Source organism: Elgaria multicarinata, chromosome 1 (assembly GCF_023053635.1).
Source record: "Elgaria multicarinata webbii isolate HBS135686 ecotype San Diego chromosome 1, rElgMul1.1.pri, whole genome shotgun sequence".
NCBI classification, from domain to species: Eukaryota; Metazoa; Chordata; class Lepidosauria; order Squamata; family Anguidae; genus Elgaria; species Elgaria multicarinata.
In genome coordinates this window covers 28,276,850-28,296,627 of record NC_086171.1, presented here as the reverse complement: position 1 = coordinate 28,296,627, position 19,778 = coordinate 28,276,850, and the positions used below count along the sequence as shown (strand labels likewise).

At 42.0% G+C, this 19,778-nt stretch overlaps 1 protein-coding gene across 2 annotated transcripts in view; it reads left to right on the top strand.

Moving 5' to 3' along the window:
• NRP1 (neuropilin 1) overlaps nucleotides 1–19,778 on the top strand; it is a 164,209-nt gene that overhangs the window by 50,284 nt on the left and 94,147 nt on the right. For both annotated transcript variants that reach the window (XM_063125448.1, XM_063125441.1), the window contains exon 3: nucleotides 10,457–10,638. In XM_063125448.1, coding sequence (XP_062981518.1) covers nucleotides 10,457–10,638 — 182 coding nt within the window. The remainder of the gene's footprint in view (nucleotides 1–10,456; nucleotides 10,639–19,778) is intronic.

Sequence of the window (19,778 nt, the reverse complement as noted above, 5' to 3'; positions counted from 1 at the left end):
TTTGTTGTGTAAACTTTTTCTTGGCTTTGCAAATGTTTACTTTACATATCTTTATCAAGATGAATAGATGGATGGCTGAATTAGATTTGATATCTGATGAAGTAGGCTGTTGTCTAAAAAGAAGAAGCTACTGCCCCCCACACAAACAGTCTCTTCACAGCATGTCTTGTTTTCTTGATATCTTGCAAGGGTGTTCTGTTGTTGCACTTGGGGGCTTTCTTGGGAGATCTTATTGCTCATGCAACTTTGCACAATCTACATGTCTGCAGTGTTTCATCATGCTCTACTCCCGGTCTGTTTCCATAGCAGGTGGGGACACAGCTGGATGTATATGTTCTATACAAGGTTTGATTTCAACATAGGCCCTTTCCTCACCTAACGGTTATCCCGGGAAAATGGAGGGATCATCCCTGCCTGCTCCGAGGATCCCCTGTGCATCATTTGGATGCACAGGAACAATCCAGGGACGATCCAGGGGAAAAGGCAGGTGTAGAAACGGCCATAGACTTCTGTGCTTTAGTCAATCTCCCTTATTGTGGGGAGGAATGTATGCATCTGGAACCTTAGTGAGATCCATTTCCTACACTGAGAACCCTGGATTTCAGGCTTAACTTGGGCCTTAGCTAGACCTAAGGTTTATCCCGGGATCGTCCTGGGGTCATCCCTGTTCATGTAAATGACACACAGGGGATCCCGGGAGCAGGCAGGGATGACCCCGGGACGATCCCGGGATAAATCTTAGGTCTAGCTAAGGCCTGAGTCAGAGTATACCTAATGGTATTGCAAATATACTCTGACCAACTTAAGTCCCATTGATTTCAATGGATCTACTCTGAGTAAGCCTGGATGTATTTCCCCCTTATACAAGTCAGATAATATAATACTTGTGTTCTTTATCTGAGGAAACTCTTACTTTGAGATTCATAGCAATGAACTGTTGTAGAAACAAACTAATGATAATAGAAGTTGAGGCTTCCACTGATCCATTTCTCTCTCTCTCTCTCTCTCTCTCTCACACACACACACACACACACACACACTTTTCTATGGTGGTTTTATCCAGGGCTTCACAGAAGGTGTCTGCCAAACAAAGTTCCTAGTTAATTCCATTATTTTATAAAAAAAAAATTAAATGACCTGCATAAAACCAAAAAATGCAATGAAACCGGAGAGTGGGTGAATAACAGATTTAATCAGGATGTTCAAAAATGACTTGGTAATTTCATAAACCCTTTGATTTTTGAGTTATATGGCCAATAAAATCAGACTGCATTTTTCTATTATTTTAAAGAGAACATTGGAAAGTTGGCAGAAACTAAGATTTTGCAGTAGGGAGGTGAACAAGAAGGGAGGTGAACAAGTTGTAAATGGCTCTAATATCTTCCAGATGGCACATTTTTTACTTGGGGACTGGATTTGGAGTAATTAAAGGCATGTGAAATTTCCTATAAAGCCTGAACTTCTCTACCTTGACTCAGGAAAGCTCCACCAGTTCTGAAATCTTTAAACTGCTAAGTGTATTCTCTCTCCCCATCCCCATTTGAAATCCTTGCATCTGTGAATGTTTCTTATTTAACAAGGAGAAAACATTTTCCCAAGAAAAAAGGTGAGATTGATGATGATGATGATGATGATGATGATGATGATGTCTGGTACAGAAAAGTTTCAACATTTAAAAGTTTATTCTCATAAATGTGTTTCCAAAAAACATATTAAAGCCTAGCAACTTGATACTTCTATTCGCAAGGAATTCCTGCACAAACATGTCATTTTAGAAGTATGCCCCATTGAATACAATGGGCCTTACTCCCAGAGAAGTGAGTATAAGATTGCAGCCTTAATTTGTTCTTGATTCCAAAGCAGTAGAATTTTGAGGGTTGTAATGGCAGAACATTTTCTCTTCATTTGCAACTTGCCTTAATTAAAAGGGCACTCCTTTCCCCAATTAATTTAATACACAGAAACCCAAAACCTACGTGTTTTACTGTTTTAAAAAAGTATCTATCCATGCAAACATTTTAGTCATCTCTTACACTCTCAGCCTCACAGTCAATGCTCTGAGATTATGGTGACAGCTGGTATTTTAAATCATTTCTAATAAAGCGTGATTTCATCTACTAGGTGTCTTGAGCAAAACATCTATAATCGGTCCTTGGGGAAGATTTGCAAAGCTCAGAGGAAGATGCTCAAAAAGTAGGAAAAATTGTGGTTGATAGGATCAAGTAGAATAATTGCACCTCTGAACATGTATTGTTTCTGGACTTTGGTCCAGGACATTAAGATCCCATTGTCCATTGATATGTAAATCTCTGCAAAAAATAAGCAATTTGATAGAATACCAAAGCTGTACAATTGAGTTGCCTTTACTTCCAATGGAATTGGTTGCAATGCTGTATGTATGAGGTCACTAGCAAAGAGGAAAACCTAACACAAGCAAATCACCGTTATCACATATCTCACTTGTATTTTGAGGCAACCTTACAATTTACACACGTGTGTGTGTGTGTGTGTGTGTGTGTGTGTGTGTAAACACACACACACACACACACACACACACAGAGAGAGAGAGAGAGAGAGAGAGAGAGAGAGAGAGAGAGAGAGAGACTGCCTGCCCTTTCTCCTGCAGCCATAACTCAATGCTTTAAAATAAGAGCTAGTCTTTTGCAATCCTCATATAAGAATCCTTAGAGGAATTCTATGTTCTTTCATAATTCTGGTGGGAATCCTTTCCAGACATTGTTTTTACTGAACCATAAAATTAGGACGGTCTAGTAGCAACATTTTCAGCCACTGATAGTAGAACTGGAAAAGGGTGGGGGAAAAGATTTTTACATTGCTCATGAACCACTTCAAGCCATATGAAGAATGCCTTAAAACTCAGAGTGTTTCTGTAATGGTAGAGACTCCAAAGAGTGTGGAAATTAGAGTTCTCGGGAGAATCTATGGAGTGCAAATGTGATTGTATGGTTATGTTTATTTACCATAATCTGGGCATGTACCCAAACACAAGCCACAAGTAGTCAGATTTTGTTTCTCCCAGTTCCCAAAATACATGGCTGTTTATAACACAAAGCTTTAAGTGGTGCTTGGCTCCATATCTGTATTCGGATAGCCATGCTCTTCTAGACCCTGTAGAGCTATAATGTTGTAAAAATATTTGCCGTGCCTCTGATAGCAATAACAGAGCAATGATTTCGCTGGCTGGGAGATCCACAATCGCAAGCTCAGCATCCTGGGATGTGTGCCAATCCAGTCTGGGTGTGCTGCTGAAGCGACACATTGAGTCTCCTCAGAGGAATGCCAGTGTGCCAACTGCAGCCCCTCGTACAGCATTTTCTAATGACAAACTTATGGAGTGGAACTGATACCAACTCCAGAGGGAGATGCAAGCTGCTTTCCCTAGCTTCTTCAGTAACAATACTGTTTTTCAAGTTGTGACGTTACATTCTCTTGCTGCTTTTTAAAATTATTACAACTATGCTATTTTAAAAGAAGTATTGAAATGACAAGTGTGCTCTGTTTAGGAATCCCTGTGAACTGCAATATTTTTTAATTATTATTTTAAAATAAATACCCTTTCTCTGGAAGCTCATTGCTCAGACGTAACTTCTAGCATTGAATAAAATGACTTTGGAATTTGCAATTGCTGGATGCAGTCCTTTTGATATGAATGTCATAGACCATTGGCTGTTCTTAATTTCCCTTTTTCCCATCGACATATTCGCAGCTAAGCTTGCCATGTGGCCATCACAAAATTTATGAAGTAGTTATTGTGTCAGACTAGTAGATACAGAATTTGTCTTAGGCTGGAGTACATTCTTTGCTCTCTGCATACATCTGTGAGAACAATTTGGCTATTTCTGCTGAACAATAAGCAGGGGAAAGATTTTGTCCAAGTTTCTTTTGTGGTTGCAGTAGAATTGACAAGCATCATAAGGATCCTTCTGGCTCTAAATGATGGCATTTGTGGTATTCTAGAAAGTGTTATTCTTGGAAGGAATTGAACGTTGAGATCCCAACAGCAAGCTAACAGATTCCAATTGTTTTAAAACTAGGGATGGGGGGGGGGGAGAAATTTGTTCAGTTTACATGTTAATGCAAGTTTACTTAATTTTGCCCTTTCAAATCATTATGCAAAACAAAACTCAGTTATGCTTCGAAATATGCACTTCTCCTAATATTGCAATGGCATTCCCCATTTTTTAAAAAATGTACAGGGTGTGTGTGTGCTTTTTCCCTTCTTTTTTTTACAAAGTGCCAGTGTGGGGGGTTGTGATACAGTCTGGGACCTGACTGTAGTCCGCCCATCCATCCCACCCACACCACACACACAGACACACACAGTAGTCTCAACCCAGATCAGGGCCCTATGACATCAATTTGCATTGCCAATAGAGGGTTCCTTAATTTCAAAAGAATCTTTTTGGGCAATGAAAAATGTAGCTGCCGCACCCCCAATCTGGAACAGGACTACAGTGGGAGATGGGGGCTGCTGAGAAGGTGATGCCACCCTAACCTCCATGCTAGGATCCTGATCTGGATCAGGCCTTGCACTGGCAATTTATAAAGAAACAAGCAAAAGCAAACCTGCACTCAAGGCCAGAACTCTGGAGCAAAGGTAGCATGTAGTTTGGCCCTTGATCCACGTCTTGCTCTAATTTTGATGCTTCAACCCTTAATCTCATCTAAAGCTGCAATTATATATATCTGCCCCATATATGTATTTTTTCTTGGGAAATGTTTCTTTGTCTCATGTACATTTGAAGGTTCTTGCAGAAAATAATGCATCAGGGTGTGTAAACAGGTTGTTTCTGCTGCAAACCATTGCTAAGAAACTCTTCATATCCTTTTGTGTCTACCTCTTAGAATTATTCTCCTTTCAGTGATTCCACTGCCAGCTTCATTGACTGCTTTTTGAGAGCCTCCAGAGGTTCAAATGCCAGCCTTGACAATTCCATCTGATTGCCTTGCCATTGATCGGGAATCATAAATGCCACAAGGAACTTTATTGTTACTATTACTGAGTGCTCTAGGACTAGGGCAGCAAATGAATCAAAAGCATCTTTCCTCAAATGCTCTCCATAGGGCCCCCAAATGGCCAACAATATCTTCAGTATTATCATACTTGTCATTTAGGATGGAATTCTGCTGATGTTTGGGGCTGTGGGCAGAGGCAATAGGAAGAACCAAGATGATTTTCTCCAAGCCCTGATCCAAGGGCCAATGTCAGCATTCAGCACCCACTGCCACCACTGATGCCAGCACTAGATCCCCATTTTAAAAACTTGGCTTGGGCCTGGGCTGGGAGCCACCACTTTAGTTTCCCGCAGTACTCCTAATGTACCATTGTTCTGAGGCATTGTAGAAAATGTAAATGGTGGCTCATTGCCCAGCACTGGTCAGAGTTCTGCTGCTTCTGCTCCCTGTTGCTGCCACCAGGTCATCCTAACAGATAGGCCTGCCATGGCTCATCCATGTAGGAGCAGGGGACACCAAAAGGCATTTGCCCAGGACCCTCTCACACCTGGGGCCAGCCATGTCCTGCTCCGGGCTTGATACCACGCTGTTTATCAGCTGTTGAGTGGACAGGAAGAGAAAGTAAGGCAAAGGGATAGAGGGAGAGAAAAAGTGAAGCTAGAAGCTAGGAGTGGTCACAAACAGTGAGGTAAAGACAAAGGAGAAATAGCTAGGCTAGAGGCTGACAATGGAGAGTGAGAGAGGGGGTGGAAATGTCTGTGTGGATGGGAGAAGACTGGGTGAGCCAAGAACCCTATTTCCCCCTCACGTCCAGTCTCTAGCCTCTCTAAGTGGTAAAGAAAGAAAATAAATAAAACCCTCAGCCATCTCATCCTAAAACGTTAGGTACTCTTCCCCATCCTCCACCCCATTCCACTCTGAAGATATGATATATGTATTCAATGCAGGTGCTTCATAAGGCAAGAAAGGCAGGGGGAGAAAATCTCATTGCAGCAGGAGTATAGGTGTTGTGCTACAAAGGCCCCTTGGACACGTGCAGGGAGCAAGCAGGAGGAATTCACTGGAAATGAGCCATGGCAAACCTCTGGATCAGTTCAGATAGTTGCAGGAAGGGAAGCAACCATCCCAACTACTCACCAGGTGAGACCGCCATTTTGCATTATTCCCCACACTGCAGCACGGGATGGTGAATCATCCAAACCTGGTGCATAGCGTGACAGAGAAAGGTCATACCTACCCTACAACCTCTACTGCATGTCGTAGTAGATTATAAGGTGGGTACGCCCCTCCCACCACCATGCACTGGGTTGGGACAACATGCCAACTCATGCTACAGCATGGGGGAATATTGCAAATGGTGGCCACACACAGAGAACACACGGGGATGTGAAGATCAGCCACGATAGTTGCCTCATTCCTTGCTCTGATTGTCCGAACCCAGTCTTGGAAAGGCTGGTCATTTGTCGGCACTGTTGTGGATTATCAATCGAATAACCAACTCAGGTTGCCTTGTTCTCAGGGTGGCTCATTGTGACATGTGAAACCGCCCAATGTCCTATGTGCCTGAAGAGGTGATTACTTCAAACAGAACAAAACTTTTGCAAAAATGGTTAAGCAATTGTGAACGTGGGTTGAGTGATGGGAGTTAGGCATGGGCTGGCCAGTCCCATTACCTCTTCAGCACATTCTAAATTCTGCATTGATACACTCAAGTCCCATTCTCAAAACATCAATTTTGAACTGGCCTTCAATCAGCTTAAGTCCCAGTGTCTTAGCTTCAGCTGGGTTGTACATTAAGCAGCTGATAGCTAAATTTAGAAAGCAGCTGCCGGCTTTGTGTTCCTTGTTTCTTTTAGTTAACTTTTCAATAAATATTTCACAATTTGTAGAAACGATGTCTGTGTAAACAATCCGCACTCATGAGCTATCCAAGTAAGGTGTGAAAAGCCACAGCACTTATCCTCACCCTAACAAATACCATTGCTCTTATCTGCAAGGCTGGAGTGAATGTCCAGCTAAGAGACGGAATGAGCAGAAAAATCTCAATGTATAAGATTTCTTTAAAGCAGAATGGCAACTGGAGCATAAATCCACCTTTCTAATCTTTTTCCAGGACAGCTTCACCACATGAAACATCTACAAAACTGTCTCAAAGTGAACATTTCCTCTTTTTGTTTCCTTGTCTTTGAAATAGGACAGCGAAGCTAATGCATTGATCAATGGCTACTAAAACATCAGATGTATAAGAGGAAATGCTGTTAGCACAATATTTCACATATGTTAATGCTTACAGTACCATCAGTGTCAGCTTTATTTTCGATTTGATATATACCAAAGCTGGCACACAATTTTAACCGGTGAGGTAATGTCATTTTTAATTTAGAGAGCCTTTAGCTGTCCACTTTAACTAGTGATATCATCTTTGCAGTTGTCTCCTGAGATCTCATGTAAACATAAGTAATGGGCCCCAGACAGTTTGGAACTGCATTGTTATGGGTGGCATTGGGCATCGTAATGGCTTTTTTTTTTCTTTTGCTCACTTCAAAATTGTCAAATATAGTTTACGTTACTGCCATTTTAAAAAAAAACTCCATACATTGATATAATTTCGGGCATTTCAGTGTGCATAGCAATAGGGTGAAATGGCCAGAACAAATTAATACAGCACATTAATGTCAGTTATAATAGCATAATGAAAAGAAAATGAGATTGTGTGGATAAAAAAAAATCATTTGGTGAATTTTAAAAGGCAGCATACTGGAGCATGAAGAACTAAACAGTTACCATTCCAGTTCACTCCCACATGTTAGAAAAAAGCCCCAAACAACATGTAGAAATGAAATGCGATTTCCTGACCTCCCAACGTTCTCCATGCAGGCGAGTTCCAATATTTCACTGCCAGTGGAGTCACCTTAAGAGAGCCCACATTTTCCCAGTTTTGTATTGATATTTCAATCAGATTTTATAATAAATTATAGGTGGGGTTTTTTTTTATTGTCTCCACATTTATGCTACCAACCAGCCTTTTCTGAATATGCAACAGCCCTGGACGAGGGCAGATCTCAAAAGAGATTATCTATGCTTTGGAAATAAAAAATCCACTCCATTTCTGTTGAACCGTACTAGCATTAAAAACTGACAAGTTTTGTATCTTGAACCAAGTAATTATGAACTCTGGTGATATCAATAGCATAATCTTGGGTAAAAGAAAGGAAGCAAATATCTAATCAGGGATAGTCACTGGCATAATTCAGAATAACATGTGGACTATCCCATCCCCTCATGCTATTCTGGCACGAAAATTACAAGTATTGACATGCCTCTATTGTAAATGGGTGGTTGATGGCAGGCTTAGGCCAGATCTATACCAAGAAGGATCTAACACTTTGACAGCAGTTTGAAAAAGGTATATGGAATGTGTCATGGGCCCCAACAGTTGTCAGTGCACTTCAATGCCGTTATAAAGCAGTACTGTTTATCCTGCCTTAGGTCCCATCTGCACCAAGCAGGATATTCCACTATGAAAGTGGTATATAAAAGGCAGGAGCCACACTACTGCTTTATGGCAGTGTTAAAGTGCACTGACAATTGTTGGGGCCCACTGACACATACCATATACCACTTTCATAGTGTTATATCCTGCTTGGTGCAGATGTGACATGGGCTCCAACAGTTGTCAGTGCACTTCAGTACTGCTATTAAGCAGTAGTGTGGCTCCTGCCTTTTATATACCACTTTCATATAAAGCAGTAGTGTAGATCCTGCAGCACACTTCAATATCGCTATAAAGCAGTAGTGTGGTTCCTGCCTTTTATATACTGTTTTCATACCACTTCCATAGTGGAACATCCTGCTTGATGTAGATGAGCCCTTAATGTGCTGTGATCCTAACTTACTTAGAAGTTGAGATGCTGACAAAATAGTTGTATAGGGTGACCATATGGAAAGGAGGACAGAGCTCCTGTATCTTTAACAGTTGTACAGAAAAAGGAAATTTAATTCCATATTTTAACCTATATCAATTTTAGCTGTGTGGTTTTATCCTGGTTGTGCTTTTTATATTGTATTTTGTATTTGTGTTTTTAGATTGTTGGTTGTTTTTATGCTCTTCATGATTTTAATTTTTGTGAACCACCCAGAGAGCTTCGGCTATTAGGTGGTATAAAAATGTAATAAATAAATAATAAAAATTTCAGCAGGTGTCATTTGTATGCATGCAGCACCTAGTGAAATTCCCTCTTCATCACAACAGTTAAAGCTGCAGGAGCCCTGCTCTCTTTTGCAGAGTGACTAGATACAAAGATTGAGCAGGCCAGGAATTCTTTACATTTCCCCCTTCTTCCCAGCCTTCTTCCCATTTTGTGGGAAGCAGTTTCTGAAATTCCCTAATGTGCCCTAGGGTCTGAAATAGTTAAGACGTTGCCATAGTTTAACTATGTGCTGGGTGAAAAAGAACTTCCATTTATTTATCCTCATACTCCCACCCAGCTTGATGGGATGAAGGTTTCATGCCCTGAAAAGTTCTGGGTTCAGTCCCCAGCATCTGTATTTAGAAGGTTCTGGGGCAACAAAGCTAGGAAAAGTCCTACTTTGTGGCCTTGGAGAACCGCCTCAAGCCGGAATAGACAATTCTAAGCTGGATGGGCTAATACTCTAACTTGGAAAAGGCAGGTTCATATTTTCAATCAATATACTGATGTCTTCACTTTTCATCTGGAATTGATTATATGGATTCTTTAACATGCCCAGGCAACTAAAAGAAAGCTTGATAGGATATAAAGACTAATTATCATTATTGCATAAATATAAATATAGATTAACCCATTCAGTTAGAACTTCCTAGTTCTTCCACAAAAGATAAAGCTAGGTTCTTCTTTTGTAACAGATCTAGCTTTATCTGGTTATTTCAAGTGATGCGATATTAAAATGATGCATGCTTAGTTATATAGTGATCAAGAAAACAGTGGAGTAGTAAGGAGCGTTAAATATTTAGGGCCTCATTTATTATTCCAGGGACCTATGTTTGGAGAGCTGCATACAGAAATTAAAGTATTATACAGAAATTAAAGCCAAAAAGACATTTTAGAATTCAGACAAGAACTTCACCATTTGAAAAGAACTCTGTGTATTATGTATTGATAACAATGCCGCTATAGACAAAAGAATGCAATTTAATAATACAGAATTGTACTCATGAGATTTCCTTTTTCTTGTTAATTGGTTACTTTAGCTGACATTGTCTGTAAGCATAATGGGCGCCATTCTTCCTAATAGTTCCATGTTGCCAGATGATGTCTACAGACATGATGTAGTCCATTTTAATTATTTCATTTTGCTTACATCTCTCAGCATAATGCAGCTTCCAAACAGGCTGGCATTTTTCTTCATTATGTATGCTGCATGGCTATGGTTCCTAAATTAATTAGATCTCTTTTCTTTCCTGGAAGTTAAAAGTTTCTTTCTTCAATTTATCTACCAGGTACGATTATGTTGAAGTGATTGATGGAGACAACGCAAGTGGGCGAGTATGGGGAAAGTTTTGCGGCAAGATCGCCCCCCCTCCTGTGATATCTACAGGACCACACCTCTTAATCAAGTTTGTCTCTGATTATGAAACTCATGGAGCAGGCTTTTCTATTCGCTATGAAATTTTCAAAAGAGGTGAGCAAAACTGCTTATGGTTGTTCTAATTATTTTTAATAAAAGTGACTAACTATTATGATCGGAAGAAGTGTAATATTTGGGGAAGGGAAAATTAAAACAACGCTTTATAACAGATTTGAAGCTAGAGTGTTGGGTTTATGGAAAAACTGAGTTCAAATGGAGCTCACTGAGCAAGCGTAGGCAGGTCACTGTCTTTCAGACTCTAGACCTGGTTTTTTCAACTTGACATGGAGATGGTGATCTGAAAGTGGGGGACTTTACATCTACCCCTTTGTCATGGTCAGATCACCACCTGCTGAGGTTTAGACTTACAGCGGCTTTCCCCCTCTGCAAGGGTGGTGGACCCATTAAGATGGTCTGCTCCCAGAGGCTAATGGATCCGGATGGTTTCCAAGGCTCTGGGGAGTTTTCTGGCCGAGAGGGCAAGCTCTCCTATCAAAACCCTGGTTGATCTGTGGAATGCAGAAATAACCCAGGTGGTTGACATGATTGCTCCTGAACACCCTCTTCTGTGTAGAGCCCCAAAGCTCAGAGTGATAAAACAAAACAGGAGAAAGCTTTAGTACAGATAAAGAAGAAGACCTGGTAGATGCAGTCAAGCTCTGGTGAGTGCCTACAGTAAGGCATATTCAGGGGCAGTGAGGGCAGCAAAAAAACCCAATATTTTGCTGCCATTATAGAATCATAAACCTGCTGCCCAGTGGAGCTTTTCAGAGTTGTCCAGGGCCTATTGCATGTTGGCCCCAAGGACACTGTAGAACCTTTTAAGGCCCACTGTAATCTATTTTCTGGGCACTTCCAGAATAAAATATCCTGCATCTGCCATGACTTGGACCCCAGAGTTATAGCAGGTGAATCAGGTAAGGTATCCAGAGCACAGTCTTGTCCAGTTTTTCGGGATGAGTTTCAGGCTGGATCTACACTACTGCTTTAAAGCGCTTTATAACAGTTTTGACAACTGTATATGGAGTGTGTCCCGGGCCCCAACAGTTGTCAAAACTATTATAAAGCGCTTTAAAGCACTTTAAAGCAGTAGTGTAGAACCTGCCTCAGTTGGTGCAGCTCGAGAACGCTGACAAGGTGCTTGGACAGGTTCATGCAACTACCTCCGCATTGGATCCTTGCCCCTCCTGGCTTATAAAAGCTAGCAACTGGCTGGCCAGGGAAGTGATTAACGCCTCTTTGCGAGAGGGAGTGGTCCCAGGCCGCCTGAAACAGGTGGTAGTGTTGGACGGATGGTGTAGACATACCCTATGCGACTGGGTTAAAATTGCCAGGTTTGTTCTGAGTAACATAAAATATGATAATCCCATGTGCAAACTGTGATAAAGAAATGCAAGTTGCTGGACATTCTTGTCTAATCAAGCAAAAAGAAAAAGAAAATTAAGTATATCCTTAACTTTAGGGACACAGCTAGTCCTGTTGACTTTGTGCTTTTTTGTTTTAAATTTAACTATTCAGCTATGTCCTTGCTGGAATAGTACTGGCAAAATGAATTCCTTTAATGCTGACGGTAAGACATGCTTAATAATCAGTATGGGTTTCTTGTTGGTGTTCTTTCTTTTTTAAAAAATAAAATCTTTACTTAGAATCTTTCTACTGTTGATTTACTTTCGTAGCACTGTCTACTTGCTGAATGATTTATAACATTGCCATTTGTATTGATGTGGTAACCTTTGCAGTCTAGGACACATTGTGTCTACTCTGGATTCCCACCGAAAATGATGGGAACAGATGAGGAGGAGGATTATAGTAGTAGAAGCAGAAGAAGAGCAATAGTTAACATAGGCTTCAAGCATCACCTCATGTCTTTCAATGAAAAGAGATGAATGCAGGCATCTCTGGAAGTGAAACACGCAACACTGAAGGGGCGGGAAGGTTCTCTGCTATTAGAAGGACTGGCAAATGGTCCCTCTACCCTGTGGTCAAATCCTTTGTTGAGTAACTGGCCACTGAGTAGTATTGACATCACTTTTTGGCACAAGCCTTAGCTTAGTTGGATGCATCCTGATGAAGCACACATTCAGAAGCCAGGAGGGTTCTCTAACCAAAACTAGATAATTAATGAATAAAGTAAACCCCCAGGGTGTTAACTTTTATTGGAACAAAGCCTTTCCTTCCACAACAAAAGCTTTTATATTCTTAGGGACCGCAAATTCAGTGCTGTGCCAATTAAGCAATGCAGTTTTAAGGCGAGTGTGCAATGAGAAAACTACTGAAAGATGAGCTATTTGCAAAAGAGAGCATTTTCAGTGGGGCCCCATTTCCTTAATATTTCAGTGGCAACTCAGCAGTTCCCAGCATTTATTTCCTCGTATGATCCCTTAAATCTCTTTCTGAAAGGCATTAGTTACATTAAGGCAACATTATAAATGAGAATTTGCACACACAAAAGTCAGAATATTTAAAGTTATAGGTCCCAAAGTAATTCTAACTCAGGTTTATGCCATAGTATATCAAAGTGGAAATGATATCGCTATGTACAAGGGATGGAAAAGATTACGGATACATGTGTGGTCTAAGAGCTACAGTTTTTATGAAAACACAGAGTTCATATTTCCTTTCCTTCTGAGCATTATAATGCATCCTAATTAACGTTGAATTACTACATTTATTTGGATGCAAAATCTGTATATAGAGTTCACACATTAAACTTATAGAAATGGACCTAAAGTGAACATGGCTCATGAAAGCAAGCCTAGAAAACAGTATAACTAGAACACTTTGATAAAATCAAGTTTGTTTAGGTTACAAAGCTTAATAACACAATCCTACGCATGTCTAGTTAGAAGTAAGTCCCACTGAGTTCAGTGGTGCTTACTCCCTCGTAAACGAGTATAGGATGGCAGCCTATGGCTCAGAAAACTAGATGCTGAGGCTGTTCAATGACATGCTAAGGCATGGTTAGGCTAACCCTTTTGCAGCAAATGGTTAGTGAGTGTATTTAAACCATGGTTATGTAGCCACCATGGTTAGGAATGTTTCACATGACATGCTAAGCCATAATGTTTAGCTTAACCACTAAGGCTTAGCGTGTCATCTGTACAGTGCCATTGAGTATTACATATAGCATCCTTCCCAGCCTGGCACCCTCCAGATGTTTTTGGCTACATATCTCAACATTCCTGCCTGGGGCTCATGGGAGTTGAAGTCAAAAATGTCTGGAGGACAGCAGGTTGGGAAATGCTGTCAGATAGCATGGCTGTCCAATCTATGGTACATTTTGTACAGGAAGAGAGGGCTTTAGCAGGAGCAGAAAGCCAGGTAGTCCATGGGATTGACTATGGCATGAATGCATGAATGTGGGCTTGAACTCCTGCCTGTCTCTCCTGACCGCACTGTTGCCTCTTCCATGGCTCACTAAACCTTCCAACAGCAGAGTGACTGCATATATATGGTGAACCGCACTAGAATGCAACTTTCTCAGATTTGAGATTTGGTTTGTGCCACAAAAGTTTGACTGCAACTGCCTGCAAGATTCCAGGGGATTTGAACGGGAAATTCTAGTACCTGGTTCTCTGTATGACCAGAGCATCTCTCAAGCAGTGGAACCTATTTGCCTGCACTGCTCTGCAATGCTACCCAGGTAGTGGCTAGAAATATGTACTTCAGGTCTGTTGATTTAGGGAGCTGGCAAAGACCTGGCTGACCTTGTATAACTGCTACCCCAGGCTTGCCTTCTCAGCCTAAGCAACTTATGCTAAGGACTGCTATCCCATACAAAACCTCCTGCCTGCCTGCACTAGATTATGCCCCTTGTCTCAAACCCTGAGACAATTTCTGTCCTTAGAATTTGATAACTTGTCTGCCTTGAATTGCACTACCTGCCTCTGGCCATCTGTGGAAATGGACCCAGGCCGTAACTAGACCTAAGGTTTATCCCGGGATCATCCTGGGGTCATCCCTGTTCATGTAAATGACACACAGGGGATCCCGGGAGCAGGCAGGGATGACCCTAGAACGATCCCGGGTTAAACCTTAGGTCTAGCTAAGGCCCCAGTCTACATTATTCACCTTTGGACACTCCAATTGATAGCTTGCAAGTCTGACCCCCACTTTGGCCCTGACAATGCCATAATGCAGTACTGCTCTTTGCTAGGCTTTTGTGATTCCTTCATTAATTCATTCTGAGCTCTCTTGCCACCGCCAGCACAGCAGTTTTAATCTAACCCTTGACATACTCTCTTGAAAAGTGCAAATGTTGAGATAACCCTCATCATCTGAATCCTCTGACTTTTGTTTAGCATGCTCCTTGGTCTCTAGCTGGAGTTCACAGAAAAAATATATCAGTGGAATGGGCAAAGTGGTAAAGCTAAGACGTTTTACTAAGGGATCTCCCAAATGGAATGATGTGTTTACACAAAAACTCAATCTTGTTTTCTAATATGTCATCAGGAAATGAAACCATCTCTTAGCATGTTGCCTCCTACACTCTTTGAGGTGGTTCACAGTTGGGTTAGTTTAAACTGTGGGTTGTTTGTTGAACCATGAATTAGTGTGTTGCCTGAATGCAGCACGTTTTCCACAGGGTGGGTTATCTGTTGTCTGAACACAGTCAGGGTGGCTTGCTAACCATGCAGTGTGGCTTGTTAACTACCCTGAACAAAACAACCATGGATTCTCAAGATGGCTTGTTCTAGGAAAAAAAGCCACTCTGCATGATTAACAAGCTACCTTGGTTGTGTCCAGACAATAAGCTAATCCATGGTTCAACAAACCCATGGTTCAACAACAACCCACACTCAACCATGTTGTGTTATGAACATTCTTATTGCTTGTGGTTATATGAGCCACCTAGGAAGCTCCCAGAACACATTTCTGGCTCTCTGCTCAGCAATTGATAATTGTAAATGTGGAGACAAGAAGTCCTGTTGACAGCTGTAGCTCAGTATGAAGAAGGCAGCTTATGCCCCATTGGCATCCAGTGGACAGAACATTCCTCAGCCCTGAAAACAAGGCGGATATCCTAGGGAAAAGTCACACTCAATTTGCCATTCATAAAATGAGAATAATAGTGACCTCCTCCATTTAAACTGTGAGGACAAATGAGAAAAGGACTATAGATCAAATTCTGTATGGAAAAACCAAGCATAAGTAATCATAATAAAAACCCAGGCTGTGAAATCATAGTCTAACAATGTGACATCATAGAGTAACATGATTTATATTTTTTATTGCTTCCCTGGGAGGATTTAGAAGCTTTACAGATTTCTACAAAAAGTTGCTAGCTTTGTAGCAAAAAGCAGCAGCACTGGTAAACCACATGACACGACACAACACAACACTGTACAATAGTTTCGTTATGTTGTCATTGTTGTTTCTATAGCATTTTGATGGATGTAAACAAGTTTCCATTAAAGTCAATAGCAATGCTCTCAATTATTTTAATGCAGTTGAATTTCACCCTCTATGTGGAGAATGCTTTATAATACTTATCTTGTTTATTTTCCATTTTATTTGGTAGGAAATTAATATTCCTAATTTGCACAGAGTTGCACTAAATCTCCTTACACAAAATTGTACTTTCAGAGAACACAATATGTACCCCCTCCCCACAAAAAATGAATGCATCTTTCTTTAAGACAGTTTGTGACCGTCCATAGCCACCATATTACCTCTCTCTGCTTCTCATTCCACATCATTTGTCTTCTTGTTCACTGCATGGTCCCAGACAATAAGAGATCAGACATATCTCGAGCATGATAATGACATTGTGCAATGGAGCCAATTAGGCCTGGCTGCACGAGAACATCATGAAGCCAATTCAGAGTTAAGGCAATGCATCCTGCCCTCACTGAATTGGCTTTATGAAGACACCACATAGTACATCATAAAGATAATTGAGAATGAAAGCAGGAAGTATTACTGTAAATTTAAAAAGGCAGATACTTTTTCCCCAGTTCACAGCCCCACTCACACACACAAAAACACCAAACGTTTGGTGCTTTTCCATAAGAAGCACTTTCAACTGTGATTCAACACTTTTACAGAAGGAGCTTTTTATACTAGTAAGCAAAAATTAATTGGGGGGGGGCACCATGAATTCCCCACTATTTCCATGCACCAGTCTGTGAGCCTGCATGCCCTGCTAGTAACCATCCTAGTAACCTGCCTTTCTCCCATGAATGGTGAATTGCATTTACAAAAAGACTGTGTATGTGCTCAGTCTCACGTGTATGGAAAGCTCTGGATTAGCCCTTTATTTCTGGAAAACATTCATTTCAATGACAATGGAACTTCCCAAATTAAAATTTGATTATGGGTACAGGATAGGGGTGTGCACGGACCCCCCGCTCCGCTTCACTTCCAGATCCGCGATTTGCGGATTGAGCCGCTCCGCCCCGCCCCCGCTCTGCCTATGTCCACTCCGCTCCGCTCGGAGCTCCGGATCCGGATCGGAGCTCCATTCCCCCCCCCATAGGCTTGCATTAAGCTAAAAAAGTATACAACTTTTTTTCTGTTAAAGTTAGAAACCTCAAGTTTGGCACCATGACACCTCATGGAGGTATACACATGCACGCCAAGACTCAAGGCAATCCCATCATCCCCTGATTTTTGGGGAATTTATGAAAACCGGGCACCCCATTCACACCCCTTTCCATAGCTCCATCAATTTGCACGTTAAAAATCTCAAACTCACCACCATGATAGCTTGTCCAGGGGTGCACACGCATGCCAAGACTCAAGGCAGTCCCATCATCCCCTGATTTTTGGGGAATTTATGAAAACCGGGCACCCCATTCACACCCCTTTCCATAGCTCCATCAATTTGCACTTTAGAAACCTCAAACTCGCCACCATGATAGCTTGTCCAGGAATACATATGCACGCCAAGACTCAAGGCAGTCCCAGTGGCAGAGCCCAGTAAAGGACCAAGGGAGAGGGCGACCTTACCTGCCTCCGTCCGTGGTCCGTTGCCGTCTTCAATTGAGCCCACGGTTCCACCAGGAAGTCTGGGCCGCAAGCGGCCCAGACTTCCTGGTGGAACCGCAGGCTCAATTGCAGACGCTGACGGACCGTGGACGGAGGCAGGTAAGGGAGAGGCGGGCGGGGGGGTTACCGGGCCCTGCCGCCGTCACCGCATGGGCGACAGCGGCAGGGCCCAGTAAACCCCACTTACCTTTCCGGCGGAGCTCCGGATCGAGGTGAAGGATCCGCCTTCACCTCGATCCTCTTCGCCTCCGCCTTAAGGGCAGGTGAAGCCCCCCACTCCGCTCCTGCTTCTCCGGTCTGATTAGAAGCGGAGCACATCCCTAGTACAGGAGCTTTGTCAGAGTCTGGATTTGTCATTTCATGCCGAGGCAGTTTAAGAACTGAAACAAATGAGTACTCATTCTTCTCAGTTGTCTCCTGAAAATTCTCTCTACCTGGATGGTAGCCAAATCAGCAAGAGGTAGCATGTTTTATATCATTTCAGAAGGAATCCATTTCCTATGCTGTGCCATTATTTATATACATATGTATCTAACAGACTACATTTCTCTTGGGGGAACTATCTGTATCGATGACTGGGTATTTTCTAAGCATTTACTGTGCTTCCTGTCATCATTTCCAAAGATAATACACTCTACTCACATGGACTTGCACTGGAGATTTATTCTCTCAGATTTGTTAAGCTTTCAGTGGATGTACACATCTTTTTCATATGTCCACTGGCTCCAGCCTCAATCATGGAATCCATAGATGAGAGGTAACCTAGCAATAGAACTTACATCTCCAGTCAAAAGAATCTCAGTCCCAAAGTAGACATTATTTACATCTCCCCCACCTTTTTTTTTTTACTCTACAGTGAGTAAACATAGGGCCTCCAATCCAGATTGGACCCTAGCATGGGGATAGCTTTAAGCCTAGCTTTAAGCCTTCCCTCCGCTTCAGTCCCAACTTGTATTGGGGGCCCTGCACCTGCAAATTATATTTCCAAATAAAGATCCATTAAAAGTAAATGGATAACTATTTGGCAATATACAATGCAGGTGCGGGGGGCGGGCAATACAAGTTGGGAATGCAGTGGGGGGAAAGGCTTAAAGCCCCCTTACACACACACCCATGCTAGGTCCCTAATCTGGATTGGGGGCCCTACTTTTACTCCAAAGTAAAAAAGAAAAAGAAAAAAGGCATAGCTCCTACTCCAACTTTAAAGTAATTTGTGCTCTGGACCTCATTTGGAAAGCTTGGGAAAGTTCTCTGCCTGAGACCTTAGAACAACCTTCTCCAACCCTGAAGATATGTTGGACTTCAACTCCTAGCAACCCCAGTCAGCATAGCTGACTACAAGGAGAATTGTAGTCTGCCACACCTGGAGGCATCAGCTGCCTTAGAGTATGAGTGGGAGGGAAACCAGCTGGGTGTCTATGGGAAGCTGCAGCAAGCTCACTCCAATCCTTGTCATCTGAGGGCATCAGTCGGCAATCCGTGTACACCAACATGTGCTTGACCACACTGATCACCGGCATCGAGTTTGATGCAAGGCAGAAAGTGGCAACAACATTTTTGTTGTTGTTTATTCGTTCAGTCGTTTCCTTTTTATTATTATTTATTTAATAATTTTTTTATTTTAAAACACAAAATAAACATCTTACAAAACAACAACAACAACACAACTGACAATGTTCAGTCGTTTCCGACTCTTCGTGACTTCATGGACCAGACCACGCCAGAGCTTTCTGTCGGCTGTCGCCACCCCCAGCTCCCCCAAGGTCAAGTCTGTCACCTCCCAAATATCATCCATCCATCTTGCCCTTGGTCGGCCCCTCTTCCTTTTGCCTTCCACTTTCCCTAGCATCAGCCTCTTCTCCAGGGTATCCTGTCTTCTCATTATGTGGCCAAAGTACTTCAGTTTTGCCTTTAACACCATTCCCTCAAGTGAGCAGTCTGGCTTTATTTCCTGGAGTATGGACTGGTTTGATCTTCTTGCAGTCCAAGGCACTCTCAGAATTTTCCTCCAACACCACAGTTCAAAAGCATCTATCTTCCTTCGCTCAGCTTTCCTTATGGTCCAGCTCTCGCAGCCATAGGTTACTACGGGGAGTACCATTGCTTTAACTATGCGGACCTTTGTTGTCAGTGTGGTGTCTCTGCTCTTAACTATTTTATCAAGATTTGTCATTGCTCTCCTCCCAAGAAGTAAAGGTCTTCTG